Source organism: Rhinatrema bivittatum, chromosome 3, assembly GCF_901001135.1.
Source record: "Rhinatrema bivittatum chromosome 3, aRhiBiv1.1, whole genome shotgun sequence".
Taxonomy (NCBI): Eukaryota; Metazoa; Chordata; class Amphibia; order Gymnophiona; family Rhinatrematidae; genus Rhinatrema; species Rhinatrema bivittatum.
Genome location: NC_042617.1, coordinates 431,552,603 through 431,575,039, shown reverse-complemented (window position 1 = coordinate 431,575,039; position 22,437 = coordinate 431,552,603). Strand labels below are relative to the sequence as shown.

General features: G+C 45.9%; 1 protein-coding gene across 1 annotated transcript in view; it reads right to left on the bottom strand.

Annotated features, from left to right (window-relative positions):
- The window catches only part of SNTG2 (syntrophin gamma 2), a 690,678-nt gene that overhangs the window by 328,798 nt on the left and 339,443 nt on the right, over window positions 1-22,437 (bottom strand). The window contains exon 9 of the mRNA XM_029596873.1: window positions 18,528-18,655. Coding sequence (XP_029452733.1) covers window positions 18,528-18,655 — 128 coding nt within the window. The remainder of the gene's footprint in view (window positions 1-18,527; window positions 18,656-22,437) is intronic.

Below are 22,437 nucleotides of genomic sequence, written 5' to 3'. Positions count from 1 at the left end.
TATCACAAGGACCCATTGGTATACTGGGCTAGTCTTGCCAGCAAGAATACATATGTACTCCTGCCTGGGGATGCTCTGTTCATGCCTTGAGCAGTCTTCCATTGCTTATAGTCCTGCATGCTGCATTGCTGTACAACTCGCCCTGGACCTTTGGGGAGGGGGAGTAATAAAGATGAATAAAAAAATAAATATAAATAAATTAACTCACTGTATTTTTGAATGAGGAGTGGAACAATATTGGGACTTCATTCTAACCACTCCACAGTGGGAGTTGTAAAAAAGAGGATTTGACTTTATCAAATCTGAGTAATCTGAGTATTTGGAGTAACTGGGAAGAGAAAGAGATCAAGAGTTAAGAAGTATGCTTCCAAAGAATTGAAAGACTTTACTAGAAGAGTGAGATCACACATTTATTAAATTTTCTGCTGTCCTATTATTTATTTACTGTATTTAAATGTGGAATTAAGAACTGTAAAAATTATTCAGTCATCAAATCCACTATCAGGAAACAAAGTTGGAAACAACATTGCTTCTTAGTGTGCTTTTTGGATGAAAAAGACTGTGATTATTATTAGTGCTGTTTACAATGACAAAAAAGGGCTTGTATGGAGACTACTACAAAAGGGCCTTTGAACTATTGCTCCACTCCCCCACAGGGAGCCCTGGAACTCTGTTACAAAAGTTATCCATTTATCCATGGAGAACTGAGAGAACTGTGTACAGAAAGGGTCTATCTGTTGCTCTGGGACTGGACCCTTGGCCTGGTGCAGGATTTGTATGGGCCTCTGGTCGGACCCGGAGAGCGCCTGCCACCAGGAGGCGGAGCTTAAGAGGAGACAGATGCTAGCTGGAGCTTCACCAATAGCAACCCGGGGTTCCCTCAGGTTGAGCCCTTGGTTACCCAGGCCACCTGGTCTGAGGTGGGCCTCGCAGGGTCTCCTAAGAGAAAGTTCAAGGGAGTACCCATCACGAACAAGGGTGTGTGGCTGGTGTTCAGACAAGGAAGTACAGAGGTCGCAGGAGGCCAGAATAGAGTGTTCGAGTGTATAGCGAGAAGTAAGGCCAGAGTCTTAGTGCAGAATGGTCAGCCAGGCAGGGTCGGTAACAGAGTTCAATCCAAGCATAGTCAGTTCAAGCAAGAGGTCAGGTTCCAGGTGGCAGACAGGAGTAGTCAAAGTTCCAGGCGGAGGTCAGGTCAGGCAGCAATCAAAGAGTAGTCGGAGATCCAGGCAGAGGTCAGGTCAGGCAGCAATCAAGGAGTAGACAAGAACAGCAAAGGTCAGTACTGTGAGATCAGTCCGAAGGGTACTACCAGGTATGGAGAGATGAAGGAGCAAGAGACGCTGGAATGGGAGACGCTGGAACAGAGAGACTGGAACAGGAAACACAGGAGCAAGAAACTGGAATGCAGGAAGGCAAACTAGAGACACCAGAGTATACGACCCGATTGCCAAGGCCCCGAGCTAGGGGCTGGGCTGGTGTATATATACCAAGCCTACATGATGTCAGGATTGGGCGCCGCCCGGGGTTTTCCCACACTAGGGTCTTTAAATGAACAAGAGTTCCATGCGCGCGTGCCAGGGGACGGGGCAGATGCCGAGGAGGACGCCGAGCCCCGGCGCGAGGAGGAGCTGCAAGGGAGTAGGCCACGGAGAATCCGGGGATGCTTGTTGGAGCTGCAGCCGTGTGGAGCTGGAAGTCAGGGAGGAGTTGGTAGATGGTCGCACCAGGTGGGCGGGCCCGGCCGCGGAGCCAATGCGGCCGGCAAGCGCAACACTATCTCTCTCTTTCTGTGTGTTCCTGGGTGCCAGTTAAAGGATACATCCTAGCCAGGGTTACATTTCTTAATATGTGGAATGTATCTGGACTGCACTTCTAAAATGGTATTTTTAAAGAATGTCCATGCATGTTGAACACTCTTAACCCTTGTATTTCCACCTTTCAGTTTTTTCTTTTTTATTAATTTTATCAAATTCTCCCTTTTGAGAGTTTAGTGTTAGAGTGACAGATTTACTTATTATCCCCCTATTAGTCAATTCAAATTTGATTATGTTATGATCATTATTGCCAAGTGGCCCCACCACCATTACCTCTCTCACCAAATCCTGTGTTCCATTAAGAATTAGATGTAAAATAGGTCCCTTTTTCATTGGTTCCTGAACAAATTGCTCCATGAAGCAGTCATTTATTCCATCCAGGAATTTTCTCTTTCTAGCATGTGCTGATGTTATATTTACCCAATCAATATTGGGATAATTGAAACTTCCCATTATTACTGCATTGCCAAATTGATTAGCTTCACTTATATTCTCTTAGCATTTCATCATCTGTCTTATCATTTTGGCCAGATGAACTGTAGAATACTCCTATCACTATACTCTTCCCCAACACACATAGGATTTCTACCCATAAAGATTCTATTCTACATTTACTCTCTTACAGGATCTCTATCCAGTTGGACTCTATGCCACCCTGCTCCCAAGTTAATCTACCCTACCATTGTGGTATAATATGTATCCTAGAATAGCACTATCCCGTTGAATGTCCTCCTTCTACAGGGTCTCTGAAATGCCAATTATATCTACTTCTTCATTCAGTGCTATACACTCTAACTCTCCCATCTTACTTCTTAGAGTTCTGGCATTGGCATACAGACATTTAAAAAATGAGTTTTGTTTATATTAACAACTTGATTTTCAGTTGACAGGGCTAATTTGGAATCTTTTAACTCAGGTGGTTCTTTATTTATAGACACATAGACTACTTTTGCTTTATTGGAACCTCTCTGTTGGGATGTCCTAACTCTTCTGTTTCATTAGTATCCTTCGAAGATACCTCCCTCCAAACCATGTGCTAGTGAGTGAGCTAGCTGCTCTATCACCTTTTTAAAGGTTAACACCAGCAGCCTGGTTCCACCCTGATGAAGGTGGAGCCCATACATTCAGAAAAAACTTCACCTTCTCCATAAGGTTGGCCAGTTTCTTACAAAAAATAATCCCTCTTCCCTGCACCATTGTCTCATCCACACATTGAGACTCTGGAGCTCTGTCTAGCTCTGGGAACCTATGCATGGAAAAGGGAGCATTTCAGAGAAATCTACCCTGGAGGTTCTAGATTTTAGCTTTCTATCTAAAATCCTAAATTTGGTTTCCAGAACCTCCCTCCCATTCCTTCCTATTTCATTGGTGCCAACATATACCGTGAAATCTGGCTCCTCCCCAGTGAATTCCAACCTCCCCCAGATGCAAGAGTTCCTCAGGTCCCAACAAACAAGAACTCCCCTCTATGAAATCTTGACTGCAGGATGGACACCATTTAGGTTTTTGCTCCCAGCATGTCAGTCAGGTTATGACTTAGCATAATTCTGGGAATGTTGTTACAGATCTGAAGATATCTCTGAAAAGGAATCAATAAGCTCCCCCCTCTGATCCTTTTCCTCTATCCATAGAGAAGGAAGTCACCATCTCAGGATTCTCCTTTGCCAAATTTGTGCAGAAAATGGCAAATGTCATTCCATTTCCTTTGCTGAAGCAGATGGGACCAGAAACAAACATTCTGGACATTCTCCAGTTTGTGGAGCCTACTAAGGAGATTGTGGCAGTCCCAGTACATGAGATCCTTCAGGAGATAAATATGTGAGTGTGGGAAAACAATAAGATTGACGAAATGTATCTCATCCAGAAGGCTTCCAGATGCAAAAGAATTCTGCTAGTACACTAATCTGTGGTGGTCAAATCTATATTCAAAAGAGCCAAGAGGATTATAATCTATTCCTTGGTGCTCTCAGGATTCCAGAACCCTAGATGCAATTGAGATAAGATGCTTCAGTGAGCTATGCTCAATGCCTGCATAGCTTCTTACCATCTCTTTATGGGAGAATAAATACATGACCTGCTGAAGCAGATGTGGGAGTAACCAAGTAGCTTCCTCAGAAGTAGAGTTTTAACTTTCAGTCACTGGTGAATAAGCAAATAGAGTGTGAAAAACACATGGTCAGGTCAACCTTTCATATTTTTGAGATGGCATAAAGTCTCTGCTGTGGGGACTGGTGCCCACAGACTCATCTTGCTGTGGGCCTCAGACCTCTAATGTGAGTTCCAGGAAAGAGAATCTCTTTGAAGATAGGGTGAAGGAAGAAGATCTGTGAACGCTGCACGATACTTCAGCATCACTCCACAGTCACTCCATACTCACTAGGGATGTGAATCGTTTTTTGACGATTTAAAATATCGTCCGATATATTTTAAATCGTCAAAAATCGTTAGGGCCACGATACAATACCAATTCCCCCGATTTATCGTTAAAAAATCGTAAATCGGGGGAAGGGGGAGGGCAGGAAAACCGGCACACTAAAACCCCCTTAATCCCACCCCCGACCCTTTAAATTAAATCCCCCACCCTCCCGAACCCCCCCCCAAATGCTTTAAATTACCTGGGGATCCAGCGGTGGTCCAGAACGGCGGCGGTCCGGAACGGCCCCCTCAATTGAATCCTTTTGTCTTCAGCCGGCGCCATTTTGCAAAATGGCCGCCGCAAAATGGCGGCGGCCATAGACAAAAATGATTCGACGCAGGAGGTCGTTCCGGACCCCCGCTGGACTTTTGGCAAGTCTTGTGGGGGTCAGGAGGCCCCCCCAAGCTGGCCAAAAGTTTCTGGGAGTCCAGCGGGGTTCAGGAAGCGATTTCTTGCCGCGAATCGTTTTCCGTACGGAAAATGGCGCCGGCAGGAGATCGACTGCAGGAGGTCATTCAGCGGGGGTTCCGGACGTTCAGCGGGGGTTCCGGACCGCCGCTGAACGACCTCCTGCAGTCGATCTCCTGCCGGCACCATTTTCCGTACGGAAAATGATTCGCGGCAAGAAATCTCTTCCTGAACCCCGCTGGACTCCCAGAAACTTTTGGCCAGCTTGGGGGGGCCTCCTGACCCCCACAAGACTTGCCAAAAGTCCAGCGGGGGTCCGGAACGACCTCCTGCGTCGAATTGTTTTTGTCTATGGCCACCGCCATTTTGCAGCGGCCATTTTGCAAAATGGCGCCGGCTGAAGACAAAAGGATTCAATTGAGGGGGCTGTTCCGGACCGCCGCCGTTCTGGACCACCGCTGGATCCCCAGGTAATTTAAAGCATTTGGGGGGGGGGGGTTCGGGAGGGTGGGGGATTTAATTTAAAGGGTTGGGGTGGGTTTTAGGGGGTTGGCTCACGATTTTAACGATTTTTCACGATATTTTTAAAACCCAAATGGCAACAATACGATTCCCTCCCCCTCCCAGCCGAAATCGATCGTTAAGATGATCGAAGACACGATTCACGTCTCTAATACTCACTCACTTCTGTCAGGAAGTATCCAAGTATGGAGCTGAGGAAACTCTTATTTCAACTGAGAAGGTTTTATTCTCCATCCCCTAAGACCCATGCACAGCAGGCCCCTTATGCCCATCCAAGGCAGCAACGGCCAAAAAGCCACAACCAGATACCCAGTCAAAACCTGGGATGGAGTTTTGACTGAATCTGACATATATATTGGCTTGGATGCCAATATATATGCCAGAGGACTTCCTGGTTAGTGGCAGGCTAATGTTTTTGTAAACTTTTGACCAAGTGGGTTGTTAGCATAATGCTAAGGACAGATTACATTTATTGAGGGTTTCTCCAAATCAGCCTCCAAACACCACTTGGGGGATGTGTATGCATCAGGAATTTCTACAGAAGGAGCTTTCTTCCCTCTTAATAAACAATGCAGTCAAACCCATTCCATCAGGAGAAAGAGTATAGGGATTTAAACCATGGGATTTTTGATTCTAAAGGAAAAGGAGGACTCCATCCCAACACATTTCTGAAAAAGGAGAAGTTCAAGATGGTTTCCATGATGTCAGGGAAAAACATATTTTTCTTGGCTTTGAACCAGGGTCTGATTTGGGGGTGGTGTTTGGTGCACAAAGCCTTAGGATTGCTCAGAGAAAGCCAGCTTCAGTCCTGAAGTAGACCAATGTGTTTGACCCTTAGGAGTAGATTTTAAAAAAGAGCGCAATCGCATACTTTTGTTTGCGCAGCAGGCGCAAACAAAAGTACGCTGGATTTTATAAGATACGTGCATAGCCGCGCGTATCTTATAAAATCCTGGATCGGCGCATGCAAGGCTGCCGATTTTGTGCAGCCTGCGTGCACAGAGCCGCGCAGCCTGCCTCCTTTCCCTCCGAGGCCGCTCCGAAATCGGAGCGGCCTCGGAGGGAACTTTCTTTCGCCCTCCCCTCACCTTCCCCTCCCTTCCCCTACCTAACCCAACCCCCCGGCTCTATCTAAACCCCCCCCACCCCTTACCTTTGTCCCTTGATTTACGCCTGCTAGAAGCAGACGTAAATCTACTCGCGCCAGCGGACTGCTGGCGTGCCATCATCTGACCTGGGAGCTGGTCCGGAGGCCTCGACCACGCTCCCGGGCCGGCGCCACGCCCCCGGTCCCACCCTCGAAACGCCGCGTCCTGCCCCCGAAACACCGCGTCATTCGGTCCCGCCCCTGACATGCCCCCTTAAAAAACCCCGGGACTTACGCGCATCCCGGGGCTCTGCACGCGCCAGCGGCCTATGCAAAATAGGTGCGCCGGCGTGCGAGGGCCCTGCTCGCGTAAATACGGGCGGATTTACGCGAGCAGGGCATTTAAAATCCGCCCGTTAATGTGTTAATGTTATGTTATATCTTGTCTATAAACAGACGTTTTATTATGCATGCTGTTAATGGAGAAAACTGCTATGAAAAGAACCAGACTTAATACCTGGATTGGAACTAAGCCTTACCCAATTGAGAATTATCTCTTACGTTTACCTGCAATGTATAAGACTGGAACCAGTATGTTATCATTATTTCTAAATAAAACCAAGCCTATGTGAGTTCCTGTAAAATTGAAATTAGGTGCGAGGAGTCTCTGACATATGATTTAATCTTAGGAACAAAAGGACATTAAAAATGTCAATAAATTTAGATAATAAATAAATAAATAAATAAATAAATAAATAAATAAAATAATGGTTCTAAAATAGACCCAATTCCAGATACTATAGGACTTTTTTTTGTTTGTTTGTTTGTTTGGGGGTTTAATGGGGGTTTTTTGGTAAATGATCTGACCAATTAAAAATTATTAAAAAAACAAAAAAAAAAGACCCCCCCCCCCAAAAAAAAAAAAAATGAACCAGTCAAAATGTTGGTCCTGAACATCCCTAATTACAATCATGATATTAATGCATTAATTTTATCAGTTATCATTTTAAGCATGTAATAATGATAATTCTATTATTATTTATTATTAAATAAATATATCTTTTATTTAGCAAACTGCAAATGATTTTTATGAATTGTGTTATGCATGTGCCCCAATGAAATCTTTGAAGGGAACGAGGTGGGAACCTGGCCATGGACCCGGATGTTGACTTCAGTTCCCTCAACATATAAAAGCTCAGGCGGTGCTCCTCAGCATTGCCTTTGCAACAGGTCGCCTTGGTCTCCTATTCCAATTTCCGAGTTCTAGTTGCCTTGCGCTTGTCTTTATCCTGTGATTCCTGGTTCCTGTTTCTTGTGTTAGTCTCATCTGTCTACTGGATCGACTACCTGGTTCTGACCTCTGCTACGCCTGACCTCGTCTGCCTTCTCTGTGCCTTGACCATTGCTACGCCTGACCATGCCTGCCTTCTCCATGCTTTGATATTTGCTACAAATGACTTCGCCTCAGATTTTGAGTCCAGAGTTCCATGTTGCTTGCTACACCTTCCAAGTGCCGCCAGCTTCCATTCAAGTTTGACAGTGACGCCTTGTCCCTATCCTCTGGACACGGACTTTTAAGGCTTCGGCATTCCTTTGCTCAGGCACCTTCAGTTCCTTCTTGTCCCTTGGTGCTTGAGTTCCTGTTCCATATCCTGTCCAGGATAGGACCACACCACCTGCTCGCTGCTGTGTCTGGGCTGAATCATCTCCGGCCCTGGCAGCCGAAGACTCAACCTGAGGGGATCATGGGCTGGTATAGGTGAAGCTCCAGTGGCTCCAGCTTCAGCCCACTCATCCTGCTGATGGTGGGGACCCATAGGCCCTCGCCTATGGTTTGTGTCAACTCCACCTCAGCCCAAGGATCTACCTCCTATGCAACAAATTGTTTACTGTGGTTAGAAGACTATTACTGTATATCCAATCCATCATCTGATCACTTGCCAATGTACTCTGCTCTTGATTGACATCAATGTTTTATTTTTTTTCTCAGATAAAATTTCTCTAAATTGCAAAGAGTGGACTGTTTCCTCTGAGCCTGTTATTTCTGTCAGTACTGATGCCATGAATTGACTGTTGAACCTCTGCTGCAGAAAAGCAGACCCTCCACTTATATGTTGAATCCTAATCCTTCATGAGTAATAAAAGAAATTTGACAAGGAGATATTGAATCAGTTGAAGGTCATAATAAAATCTTTCCTCACTGATACAATCCAATCTATGTCACTTACACACACAGTGATCCAACCTGCAGTATCTTTAAAAAGCCTTCTTGATTGAAAATTGCTTGAAAATTATAGGCCAGTTTCAAGCTTGCCATTTTTGAGTAAGCTAATTCAAAAGACGATTCCTTAACTATTACATGAGTTACTTGCTAAGACTAACTTTATTGACCCCATCAATCCTAGGTTTAGTATTAGTACAGCACTAGTGTTCTTGTGGATGATCACAGATGAGATTTAGATAAAATAAGTCATAATTAATTTTATTCAATGTGTTGTATTCTTTGCACTGGTTACCAGTCTCATTCAGAATCCAATATAAAATACTTTAATTTTCAATTTATTATATAAAGAATATTCAAGTCAGTTAAATACATCTCTCCATATTTATAAGCCAACTAGACAACATTGTTCCCAAAATAAAAATGTACTTGATATTCTGACCTTTAAAACAGCAAAATTAGATATTATCAGACATTGTGCTTTCTCAGTTGCTGGTCCCAAAATTTGAAATGAAATCCTACATGCCATAAGAGATCACTAATTTAAAAGATTTCAAAAAATCTTTGAGGACATATCTTTTTAAACAGGCATATGAGTGGGTATGAATTCTCCTTCTCAGTCACCTTAACAAGATTTTTTCAGTATTTAAAGTGTGAGAATGTAGTCATCATATTTGAACTGGCGGAAAGCATATGCTGATTGAGCCCCAGCGGTTTGTTCTTTTTACCTAGTAATATACATTGGTTTTTATTTACTTTGCATATTTTCAGTTGCAGTTTTATGTGTGTTTATTTTGTCTTAGTTAATGTTATTTATGTTATTTAAATTTTCCTTTATCTAAAGCTTATTATTAACTATTGTATAAGACTTATGTATGTTACTTTACTTGTAAATTGCATTGAACAATCCATGGAGAAAGCATTATAGAAATGTTTGCAAATAAATAAATGGCTGCCATTGACACTGTAGATTATGAGATTTAATTGGAAAGATTGTCTGTTTGAGTGTTGATGGAAAGGTCACTCAGTGATTTCAATATTTCTTAATGGAAGGTTTGCAGTCTGTAATTTTGAAGGGGCACCTTTCAGCTCCAAAATATCCATAGATGGATATTAGCCAATTGTTTAGAATGCATTTTTAATTATATATTGCTGATAATCACTTATATTAGCCTATGAATTCTGATTCAAGAGATTCTCTATCAATTCTAAATCAATGTTTAAATTCTGTCATGTTGAATGAAAGCTAATAAGTTGAAACTAAACCCTTATAAAACTGAGGCCTTATGGGTAAGTAGTAGGGATGTGTGCAGAAAAAAAAAAGGTTTAATTCATGTGACTCCACAATTCATTTCTTTGGTTTGGACCGAATCATTTTGTTTATTCATGTCATTTACTCATTTGTTCTCCATTAAAGTCAATCCAATATTGCACTTTAAAATTGGAGTTTCTTTTATGCAATTTTTATGAAATTTACAGATAGGCATCAGCATTTAAGGAACAGCATTCTAATATCAAGAGTGGGTCAAAATGGCACCAAGCTGACATTAATAGCCCATAGCATTACAACAGGGGCAAAGCAGAACCAACAATGTCATGAATAGCCCAAGCTACTGTTGTTATGATTAGAGTTCGGGTAGAGAATTACATATAAGATTAGTGATAGGAAGTCAGGATAAACTTGCAAAGAATGTCTCTAATAAGCCTCTCATATGGACATTTTTATTTTTGTCCTACCATATAAGCCTCTTACAATGCAAGGAATATATCAGATATTGCTCACACTCAACCACACGAAAACCGAAATACTATATATAACAAACAAACCTTCCACAAAGAACATTCAAGACCTCCCAACCACACAACCAGTCAATTCATATCCACAGTAAAAGACCTAGGAATCACACTAGACTCCGAACTTAACCTAAAAAAACACATCAACGCAACAATAAAAGAGGGCTACTTCAAACTACAAGTCCTCAAAAAACTCAAACCCCTCCTCTTCAACCAAGACTACCGGACAGTACTGCAATCCCTCATTCTCCAAACTGGACTACTGCAACTCTCTCCTACTCGGGTTCCCTGCATCCTTCCTCAAACCTCTTCAACTACTGCAAAATGCAGCAGCCAGATCCCTCACAAACAACAAACGCTCCACCCACATCACACCCATTCTTAAAGACCTCCACTGGCTCCCCATAACCCACAGAATACAATACAAAGCTCTAACCCTCTTGCATAAGTCCATCAACAATGAGAAGATTGAATGGCTAAAGGACGCCCTCCACCCCCATGACTCTAAAGGAGAGTCATGGGGGTGGAGGGCTCCGATCCAAGAACACCGGCCTGCTGACAATTCCCTCCACCAAACTGGCCCACCGTACCACAACCAAAGAACGCGCCATCTCAATAGCTGGCCCCTCACTATGGAACAAACTATCCACACATCTCAGATTAGAACCTTCAACCCAGTCCTTCAAGAAGAGCCTAAAAACTTGACTATTCTAGAAAGCCTTCCAACCCATATGCTAATGATAACACCTCACCACCTGCACCCTCCTCCTCCCCCCCCTTTTCTACCCAACTTATCCATCTTCTTCATCCCACCCCTTCCAATCACCCCAGGCAATTCAAAAAGTTTTCCAACTTGTTAATTAGGTTAAACTGTTTCAATGTATACCAACATAAGTTCCAATCTGTTAATTAAGTTTCTGTTACTATATAAGAATAATAAGGCACCATTGTCATATTATTCTATGAGTTCATATGTACACCGATGTGATATGCCATATAGAATGTCGGTATATTAAAAACAAACAAACAAATCAATCAATAAATAAATAAATAAATAGATTTAAAACTGATTTCCTGGTCGATTTTAAAAGCCCTATGTGTGCCAAAGCCAGAAGATATGCACGTGACTTGGCCTGGCGCACACTGCATGGATTTTAAAACTGGCACAGATACCCATGTATCTCCCAGTACACGCATAGGGGCGGATTTTAAGAGCCCTGCTCGCCTAAATCCGCCCAAATCTGGGCGGATTTAGGCGAGCAGGGCCCTGCGCGCCGGTAAGCCTATTTTACATAGGCCTACCAGCGAGCGCAGAGCCCCGGGACTCGCGTAAGTCCCGGGGTTTTCGGAGAGGGCGTGTCGGGGGCATGTCAGGGGGCGGGCCCGAACCGCGCGGCTTTTTCGGGGCGTGCCGGGAGCGTTCTGGGGGCGGGCCCGGGGGCGTGGCTACGGCCCGGGATGGCCCGGGGGCGTGGCCGCGCCCTCCGGACCCGCCCCCAGGTCGCGTCCCGGCGCGCTAGCGGCCTGCTGGCACGCGGGGATTTACTTCTCTCTCCGGGAGGCGTAAATCCCCCGACAAAAGTAAGTGAGGGGTTTAGACAGGGCCGGGCGGGTGGGTTAGGTAGGGGAAGGGAGGGGAAGGTGAGGGGAGGGCAAAGGAAAGTTCCCTTCGAGGCCGCTCCAATTTCGGAGCGGCCTCGGAGGGAACGGAGGTAGGCTGCGCGGCTCAGCACGCGCCGGCTATACAAAATCCATAGCCTTGCGCGCGCCGATCCCGGATTTTAGCGGATACGCGCGGCTACGCGCGTATCTACTAAAATCCAGCGTACTTTTGTTTGCGCCTGGAGCGCCAACAAAAGTACGCCTATTCGAGGTATTTGAAAATCTACCCCATAAAGGGGTAGATCTTTAAAAAATACGCGATCGCGTACTTTTGTTCGCGCACCAGGCGCGAACAAAAGTACGCTGGATTTTATAAGATACGCACGTAGCCGCGCGTATCTTATAAAATCAGGGGTCGGCGCGCGCAAGGGGGTGCACATTTGTGCAAAGTGCGCGCGCCGAGCCCAGCACGCTGCCTGTTCCCTCCGAGGCCGCTCCGATTTCGGAGCGGCCTCGGAGGGAACTTTCCTTCGCCCTCACTTCCCCTACCTAACCCACCCCCCCGGCCCTATCTAAACCCCCCCTTACCTTTGTCGGCAAAGTTACGCCTGCTGAAAGCAGGCGTAACTTTGCACGCGCCGGCCGGCAGCCCCACTCCGTCCTCCGGTCCCGGGGGCTGGTCCGGAGGCCTCGACCACGCCCCCGGGCCGGCACCACGCCCCCGGGCCCACCCCCGAACGCCGCAGCATGCCCCCGAAATGCTGCGTCGTTTCGGGAACGCCCCCGGACACGCCCCCCGCCCCTTTTCGAAAGCCCCTGGACATATGCGTGTCCCGGGGCTTTAGGCGCGCCGGTGCGCGAGGGCCCTGCGCACGTAAATCCTTCCGGATTTATGCGCGCAGGCCTTTTAAAATCCGCCCCAAAATGTTTTCTGAAAAAAGGTGGGGCGTGGTCTGAGGGGGGCATGGGTGGGCCAGGACTGCACCATGAATTCATCATGTAAGTAGTTACATGCACAAGCACATGCCGGGGTCCCCTACTGCATAACTTTACTTCTGCTGTAGCCGGCGGGTAAATTGTTTAACAAAAAAAATGTGGCTAGTCTGCGAGATTTTAAGACTCGGGGTTAATAGGGTAAAAGAGAGGCAAGTTAGCTAGAGGGTTTAAGAAGTCCTCCCTTTTACTGGGGCAAATTAGGAGGAAACTAGGATAAAAGGCCTATTGTGTCGCCGCACATACCTACTAAAATTCCCCCAACTTACACGCTCCAGATGGCATTCGCTCGCATGGACGCATGGAATTCAGATTTTATAACATGTGCATGTATGTTATAAAATTGGTGTGTCCATGTGCTCACTGGGCAAACACGCGCATATGTGCGCACTTGTGTGGGTCTTAAATTTTACTTCTAAGTTTCTGCAATGGGATACTATGGATAAAATGGACATTTTAAAGAAAATGGACATTTAAACACATACACTAACCAAACCAAAAGAGAAACTAGGCCTAGAGACTTTTCCAGCATTTGGGTTTTCTTTTAGAATATTTCGCAACATTTAAAAGTTAGAGCTGTAACTGACAGTTACAGAGCAGGCGGACCATGTAGTAAGGCAAACAAAAGCCTTTTAAAACTTGGCAAATATCAATGAGAATAAGGATATAATTGGAGGGGACAGTTGCGGGATAAGAAGTATCAGATTAGAATCATATGTATTTTAAGAGAAGAAACAACCAATGAGGGGAGGCCTCATTTTCAGAAGTTTCTTCCATACTCCTCCCTTTGATCATATGGGAGAAGAGGTAAACAGCATGTGATATTATGATGAATCGTTTTGCATTCTTTTGACTCAAATAACCCAGATGCCCTGACATTTTAGGGATATGGATTTATGCTCAGAACCAATCAATGAGATGAAAGACATGCAATCAGATCCAACCAATGAGAAGAAAGACATGCAATTTTGCTCCTTGATTGCATAAGACTGCACCATAAAACAATGTGGCCAGAACCTAAAAATTTGCCATTCAGCTCCAACATATCAGTGCAAACACTCAGGCCAATGCTTCCAGGCAACGCAAGGCATCAGCCCAAACACAGGTAACTTGGGCAGATGATCAAGCCTTAGGCATATGACCAGACAGCCAGATCCAGCTCAAAGCAGAAGGTAAGCAGCCCAGCCACAGATGTAACCAGAAGGAGACATGCAGATGCAATATGGACTCTTGTCTATGTTACAAGATACTTCACTTCAGAGATGTGTAAGAAATGGAGGACACTGAAAGTTAGAAGCACTGTTTGCATATCATATAGTTGTTGTGGAGCGCTAGGAGAGTGATCCCACTTCCTGAGCGATGTGTGTCCTTGGGCCGCGGCTCGACCCCAGAGGATTCCGAAGAGGGCTGCGGGAGGCGTGGCATGCCCGAGCATGGGTAGGACGGAAGCAAGACTGGAGTGATGACCAGGCGACAGGCCCTCCTCCGGACCTGCACACTTCGGAAGACCCAACAACGCAATGTTGGTCTTGTGAACAGTCCTCCGACCGTTCCCAGCCCTTTCGGACCTGCCGCAGGGTACGGCACGAAGCGGCAGGCCGGACAGAGGCCAGGACAGCGAAGACTGGAACATAGATTCAGACGAGACTCAGGAACAGGGTGCTGGAAGTGCAGACGTAGACTCAGAAGCAGTGTACTGGGAGTGCAGACGTAGACTCAGAAGCAAGGTACTGAAGGTGCAGAGGTAGATTCAGAAGCGAGGTACTGAAGATGCAGGGGTAGGTTCAGAGGAGAGGTACTGAAGGTGCAGATGTAGACTCAGGAACAAGGACTGAAGGGAGACTTGAGCACAGTCCCTCAGGGTACCCTGCTCAGACCACTCCTGGGACTGAGACACGGGCCACCCTGTCCCACGCATCCCCAACACTGCCTTGGAGGGCAGGTCACGGACCACGCAGAGAGTGGGAAAATGCAGGAGAGAACCAGGCGAAGCGAACTCCGATGCTGGGATACTGACATCCGAAGCCCCGTCGGCTGGCAGGAAGGGAAGCTCCAAAGCTCAGGAACGAATCCCAACTGTTGGCCACTCCAGGGCCCAACAGGCCAGAAGGCTCAGGAACCAGACAAAGACGAAGACCAGCACATATAGGACTGGATCAGGAACTGGATCTGGCACCGACATCAAGGTCACAGGGGAGAAGCAGGATTGCTGCGCACCGGAAGCCAAGGCAGGATACAGGGTCAGGAACAAGGGCTTCTCAGAGACTTGGATACGAGGTACATGGCTTGCATCACAGATGGCCCTAACCAGCCCACCCCAAGGGCTGGTCATGGACCACGGCGTGGCTTGCCGTGAGGTACCAGGACATTGGAGAACACAGGATCAAGCTCAGGGTCAGGAACAAGGACTTCTCAGAGACTTAGAAACGAGGTACATGGCTTGCATCACAGATGGCCCTAATCAGCCCGCCCCGAGGGCTGGTCATGGACCACAGCGTGGCTTGCCGGGAGGTACCAGGACATTGGAGAACACAGGATCAAGGTGCTAGCTTTCAGGAGATTCAAAAGCAAGGTACTTAGCTTTCAGGCGAGTTTCAGGATCAAGGTACAAGGCTTGTAATATCTGGGCTGGATCATGGATACCGGATAAGAATCAGACCTCAAGACAGAAACAGGAACAGGTGAACATCAGGACTGGAACAACTGAAGACATCAGGACTGGAACAACTGGAAACATGGAACACTTAGACCTTGCAGAAGGCTGGAACTCAAGGCAGCTCCTGGAATGAGGGTCTCAGGAGTGACCAACTCCTTGCGAAGGCAAAGACAGACTGAACGTTGAATCCCTTTGTAGAGCTGAGGTGGACAACGCCCAGGGAGGAGCCAGCAGGGGCCACACCTGGCTGGCCCTTTAAGAACAGACGAGAGGCGCGCGCTCGCGCCCTAGGAAGCTGGAGAGAGGAGTGCTGGAAGCTGGTGGCGTCCTCAGCCACGTGGAAAACCCAGGGAAGCAGCGGAGCAGCCCTGGGCTAGAACTGGGTGAATGCAGGTCGCTGGAGCGGCTCCCAGCCACCAGGACTGAAGCAGAGAGAGAGAAGTGCTGGCTGCAGGACGAGCAGGGAGCTGTAGCAGGCTGCAGGCAGAGAGGTAAGGCTGGCTGCAGGGAGCTGTGGGAACTGCAGGCACCAGCAGGGACGGCTCCCTGCCGGTCGAGGACCCGGGCAGAAGCAGGCACAAGCAGGGTCGGCCTCCCTGCTGGCTGAAAGCCCCGGGATAGGCAGAGACGCGTCGGGGAGACACAGGGGCTGACACAGCTGACTCAGCCACATGGGAAGGCTCCCGGTGGGCAGACCCTGCAGCGCAGGGCTGGAGGCAGCCGGGGAGGAGCCCGGACACTGCAGCAGAGCTGCCACGGAGGCAGCAGCGTCAGCGGCCCGACTGGCCACATGGAGGTAAGAGCCTGCCCGCGCTCCTCGCGGGTAGGATCGTAACAATAGTATGGGGAATTGAAAATTGAATAATTGAACTTGGAAAATATAAAATTACTTATACACATTTACCAGCAATAAATTAAATTATATACATTATCTCATAGTCTTAGAAACTGTGCCAGTGTGTGTGAAAGTTTCCAGAGTGAATGAGTACTGCATGGTCAGTAGATATACATTACCCATCATTCCATTCTCCAATTGGGCTTATATCACATGGGTACATGATCTATTCATTAAGGGGTCGATTTTCAAAGAAGAGTGCATGCGTCCATGTGCTCGCGGTTCCTGGCACATGCACATGGACGCACCAATTTTATAATGTGCATGCACCAGCGCTCACATGTTATAAAATCAGACGGATGGCTGGGCATACATGTGTGCCAGATCTTAAAATCCATGCAGTCATGTGTGGGTGACGCACACTGGGCAGCCGATTCTCCATTCATACGAACGACAACACATTCTGGCCTCCCCTAGTTTCCTCCCTGTTCACTCCAATTAAGGAGCGGACTGGGAAGGAACTTCCCTACTCCCCTGCCTAACCTTCCTTCCCTTTCCCCTCTCCACCCTGACCCCTATATCTACTCTAGTCTAACACTTTTTTTTGTTTTTTAACTTACCTGCTCTGATGAGCAGAAGTAATTTATGCACCATCTGGCTGCCAGCGCGCACTTCCCCGGGACAGCATACAATGGTGCTGTCCCATCCTGCCCCCCCCCACCCGCCCCTCTCCGTCCAGACCCCGCCCCCTTGGAGAGGCCCGGCACTTGTGCTCATAACGGGGTTTATGCGCATGGCAGGGCCCGTTTTAAAATATGTGTGGCCTTTGAAAATCCACTCTTGTGCCCAAATATTCCATCATTAAAACTTCCTTAACACTGTGAGAGGTAAAGCATCACAAACAGTAACAAGAACACTCCAAGTTGCCATGAGAGAGGCAAAGCAGAAACAACAGTGGCATGAACACCCTGAGGCACCATGAAGGGGAGGCAAAGCTGCCCAAACAAAAGCAGGAACCATGAGAAAGTTAAGGGATACCAACAACATGGACACCAAAACAGAAGTAAAGCAGAACCTGAAGTGATATGAACATGCCAAGGCACCATAAAGTATGCGAGGCAGCGCCAACAGTGGCAAGAATAGCCCAGGACACCAAAAAAGGAGGTTCAAAATGGCATGAATAGACCAATGCACCAAAGGAGGCACAATACAATACCAAAAGTGGTATGAATAGCCAAAACACCAAAAGAGGAACAAAGCTGGTAATACAGAACAATCATTTCTCCAATGTACTATAGAGATAAGAATGCAGAAAAGATTTGTGAGCGTGACAAAGTGAGCAGAAACTAGAGACAACTCTGAAGTAGGTTAATTAGGGTCCTGTTGTACTAGATTCCCTATGACATCAAAGGGGGAAGCAATTAAGGAAAGGGTTGGTCAGGTTTGAAGATTCATTCCTCTTTGCTATACCTTTTCTCATGCTTCTAGTGGGGGATCAGATTCCCAGCATGCCAGTCTCATGTATTCAACCACTTTGTTCAAAATTAGGAATGTGTGAACTAAATCAAAACAAATTTCCATATTTTCATTAACATCCTTTGCTTTGTGACAGAATTGCTCTACTTGGAAGAGGTAGAAAGAGTGCTGGAGTCAAGAAGAGCATGCTGGAGCTCTTATGTGTTCCAGTGATGGCCACGCATATCTGTCTACCTTGTCTATCACAAGGTCCATTGTCTACAGCCAAGCCCTGTGGTACAACGGTATTTAATCCAACTCCTCTGAGAGGGAGTCTCATCCTAAGAAGATACAGCAAACAAGGTGAGAAAACAAATCAGAGCCAGACAAATACCCAGGACAAAACTGACTACAGGACCATTCCATAAAAGAAAATAACCCAACATCTCGGTCTTTCTGCTTTGTAATATATTACCACTTTGAAGCATTACTGGAGGTTGTGCGATTACGCAACATTTTTTTCAGCTGCTGTACTTTTGAATCATAGTTCCATAGTGTTAAAATAAATTCCAATAAGGTTAGACAGCAGCATCTTTCAGTATAGCTATAGAATGCAACTAGCTCTGTCTTTCTAGAAATAATACACTTGGTTAACTTTCTCACACTAAAAGGTCCAATCGTTTGACCCCCATCCCCCATCTTCCCCTTCCATATTGCAAACCTTAATTTATCTGTTCCAGCCTTGAACCTTGAAATTCGAGCCATCGACAGAGGAAGTGATAAGGTGTCTAGCCAACGCTTCTCATATTTTGGTTCATTAACTGTGGGTGAAGAAGGTGATGATGGTGCCTGCAGAGAATAAATAATAATCTGTGAGCACAGGCTTCAGATCATTCTGTTCAGTTAACATGAGTTTCTGTAATAGTTTCTAAAACAATAATACTATTAAGCAAGAATGAAATGAGTAGTATGACAGGGAAAATGAGATGATGGTATATATGCATATCTGTTTAAGAATACAATGCAATGTATTTATTTTGATTATTATTGGCTGTAATGCATCAATGAGATTAGTTATTATTTTCAGTTTTAATGAGAGTAACACATCACAGGCTCATACTATTCATTAGGTAACAGGAATGCTGCTAGGTCTTGTCATTCACACCTTTTCTACACCATCCATCTTAAATATGCAGTAAATAGAACAAATATAAAAATATCCTTCATATCCAAGAAAGATCTGCTGAAAAATAGTAAAACAGACATTAGCAAGATGCAGTGTCAATAACTACTGCATATTTAAAAGTTTGAATTGTTCATGTTTGAACAAAACCAACCAGGCACTTTTGTTAAGAGGATACTTTATTATATTAACAAACGTTTTATGGGGTAATTTTCTGTCCATCTGAAGAATGCTTTTTGGTTCTTGTTGCTAATCAATATTTGATTTCAGTAGCAAAATAGTTTTTGAATGAAAAGCAATATTCTAGATTTTTTCCCCAATACAAATACATTTAAATACTATGCAAACAATGGCAGATTATAGACTGTAAGACTTATCTAGTAATCTATTTTTGATGCAACTTTGCAGTCTATTGGACCTCAGGTTTCACTCTCACTTCTTCACATCCGAGAATCGTGTGCCTATCCCATATTTTTTAAAATTCATTTATTATTTATTACTTGGATTTATTTCTCACCTTTTTTAATATCAGATTCATTCAATGTGGGTTACAGCACATTACAAATTTAGAGGTCTATATTCAGACACAGACTGGATAGCAAATTTACTAGGTCATTCATGAAGCCTCGTTACATAGAAACATAGAAATGAAGGCAGAAAATGACCAAATGATCCACCCAGTCTGCGCAGCAAGCTATGCCAGTATCTGCTGCACTGTGCAGGTTACCACCATGTTTATCAGTTTCCTAGACTGTAAAAGTCAGGGCCCTTGGATGCTGTTTGAATCCAATTTCCCTTAACCATTGCCATGGTCTAATGCATATTAGTATTTAAATATGATAATGAGTATGCAAAAATCAAGAAAATTATGCAAATGAAGGACTCCTACTGCATTTTTGTAATATAATATACACATACTTACACTGGATTTAATGTGGGAAAGAACACTTCTTTGATTTGCAGTAAGGGCAACAACGTTTTTATCATACCATAGTGGCCATTAACATAGGTTTAGTGATAATTATAAAGCATGATAAAATGAGGCCGTCTCTCTGACACACTTATGCAGTCCTGGTGAGTCAATAAAAACACCTTTATTATTTGACCTATCTTTCTAAAGCTACACTGTTAGGTGGAAATGTATTAGTAGTGGGATACTAGCTGCGTCAGGCTTCTCAACAACAACATCAACAAAAACAACAACAGGCAAGGAAGGTTAAAACACCTCCTAAGGAAGTACCCACATTGGAACCAGAGCTGGTACAGGGATCGCATCTTTCTTCCCCACACCACATTGCTGGGGATGCCGGAGGAACACATGGTTCTGAGGTATCACCTTAGCTCTCAGGCTATCATGGATTTATATCAAGAACGCAGAGGGGACCTGGATCCTGTCACAGAAGAATCCCACGCTATACCAGGCCTCACCAAATTATTGTGTGCTCTGCATTATAAGGTATCTCATTCCAAACAACAATCAGGGTTGTCGGGAGAGTGTTGCCAACAACTTTTTTATCCTGTCTGGGAGAGGTCCTAAGAGCTGTACATAGCTGCATTAATCATTGCATAAGATTCACTTGTGAAAGACAGGACTTACTGGACTTGAAGACAGGGTTTTATGCCATAGTGAACTTTCCAAATGTGCTGGGAGCTATTGAATGCACTCACATAGCCATTATTTCACTCCATGGCAGGGAGGAGATCTACTGCAACAGAAAGCTCTTCCATTCCATCAATTTCCAAGTGGTCTGTGACACTCGACTGCACATCCTTGATGTGATCGCTAGGTACCCAGGAGCAGTGAATGATTCCTTTATACTTAGGTAATCTGGGCTATTTGAACAATTTGAAGATGGCCTCTATGGTGACACTTAGCTAATAGGTAAGAGCTGTGCTTCTTTCTATCATCCCTCTCCAGCTATATGCTTACAGCTAACAGAGGTAGGGATGTGAATCGTTTTTTGATGATTTAAAAAAATCGTCAGATATTTTTTAAATCGTCAAAAATCGTTAGAGTCGCTATACAATAGAAATTCCCCCGATTTATCGTCAAAAATCGTAAATCGGGGGAGGGCGGGAAAACCGGCACACCAAAACAACCCCTAAACCCACCCCGACCCTTTAAAATAAATCCCCCACCCTCCCGAACCCCCCCAAAATGTTTTAAATTACCTGGTGGTCCAGTGGGGGGGTCCCAGCATGATCTCCCGCTCTTGGGCCATCGGCGCCATTTTGGCTCCCACTAATATAAATGGCGCCGATGGCCCGATAAAAAAAAAACCCACCCGACCCTTTAAAATGACCCCCTTAGCCTCCCCCACCCTCCCGCCCCCCCCAAAAAAAAACCTTTTAAAATTACCTGGTAGTCCAGCAGGGGCGCGGGGAGCGATCTCCCGCTCTCGGGCCATCGGCTGCCACTAATAAAAATGGCGCCGATGGCCCTTTGCCCTTACCATGTGACAGGGTATCCGTGCCATTGGCCGGCCCCTGTCACATGGTAGGAGCACTGGATGGCCGGTGCTGGACCCCCAGAGACTTTTGGCCAGCTTGGGGGGCCTCCTGACCCCCACAAGACTTGCCAAAAGTCCAGCAGGGGTCCGGGAGCGACCTCCTGCACTCGGGCCACATTGCCAGTATTCAAAATGGCGCCCACGCTACCTTTGCCCTCACTATGTCACAGGGGACGATGGCCGGCCCCTGTGACATAGTGAGGGCAAAGGCTAGCGGCTGCCAGTACTGAAAATGGCACCGGCACTAGATTTTGCCCTCACTATGTCACAGGGGCCGACCGTCTGCCCCTATGACATAGTGAGGGCAAAGGTAGCGCAGGCGCCATTTTCAATACTGGCAATACGGCCCGAGAGCAGGAGGTTGCTCCCGGACCCCTGCTGGACTTTTGGCAAGTCTTGTGGGGGTCAGGAGGCCCCTCCAAGCTGGCCAAAAGTCCCTGGGGGTCCAGCGGGGGTCCGGGAGCGATCTCCTGCACTCAGGCCGTATTGCCAGTATTCAAAATGGCGCCGGCCTACCTTTGCCCTGTCATATGGTAAGGGCAAAGGGCCACCGGCGCCATTTCTATTAACGCAGCCGTGGCCTGAGAGCGGGAGATCGCGCCGGGTCACCCCCCCCCCCTTTGGACCCCAGGTAATTTAAAACATTTTGGGGGGCTTCGGGAGGGTGGGGGATTTGTTTTAAAGGGTCGGGGTGGGTTTTAGGGTTGTTTTGGTGTGCCGGTTTTCCCGCCCTTCCCCTCCCCCGATTTATGATTTTTTGACAATAAATCGGGGGAATTGCTATTGTATCGCGGCTCTAACGATTTTTGATTATTTAAAATATATCTGACGATTGTTTTAAATCGTCAAAAAACGATTCACATCCCTAAGAAGTTATATACCTACCCTGACATGTAACATATAGCCATTGGGAAATATTGAGATATCAGGGCCGAGCA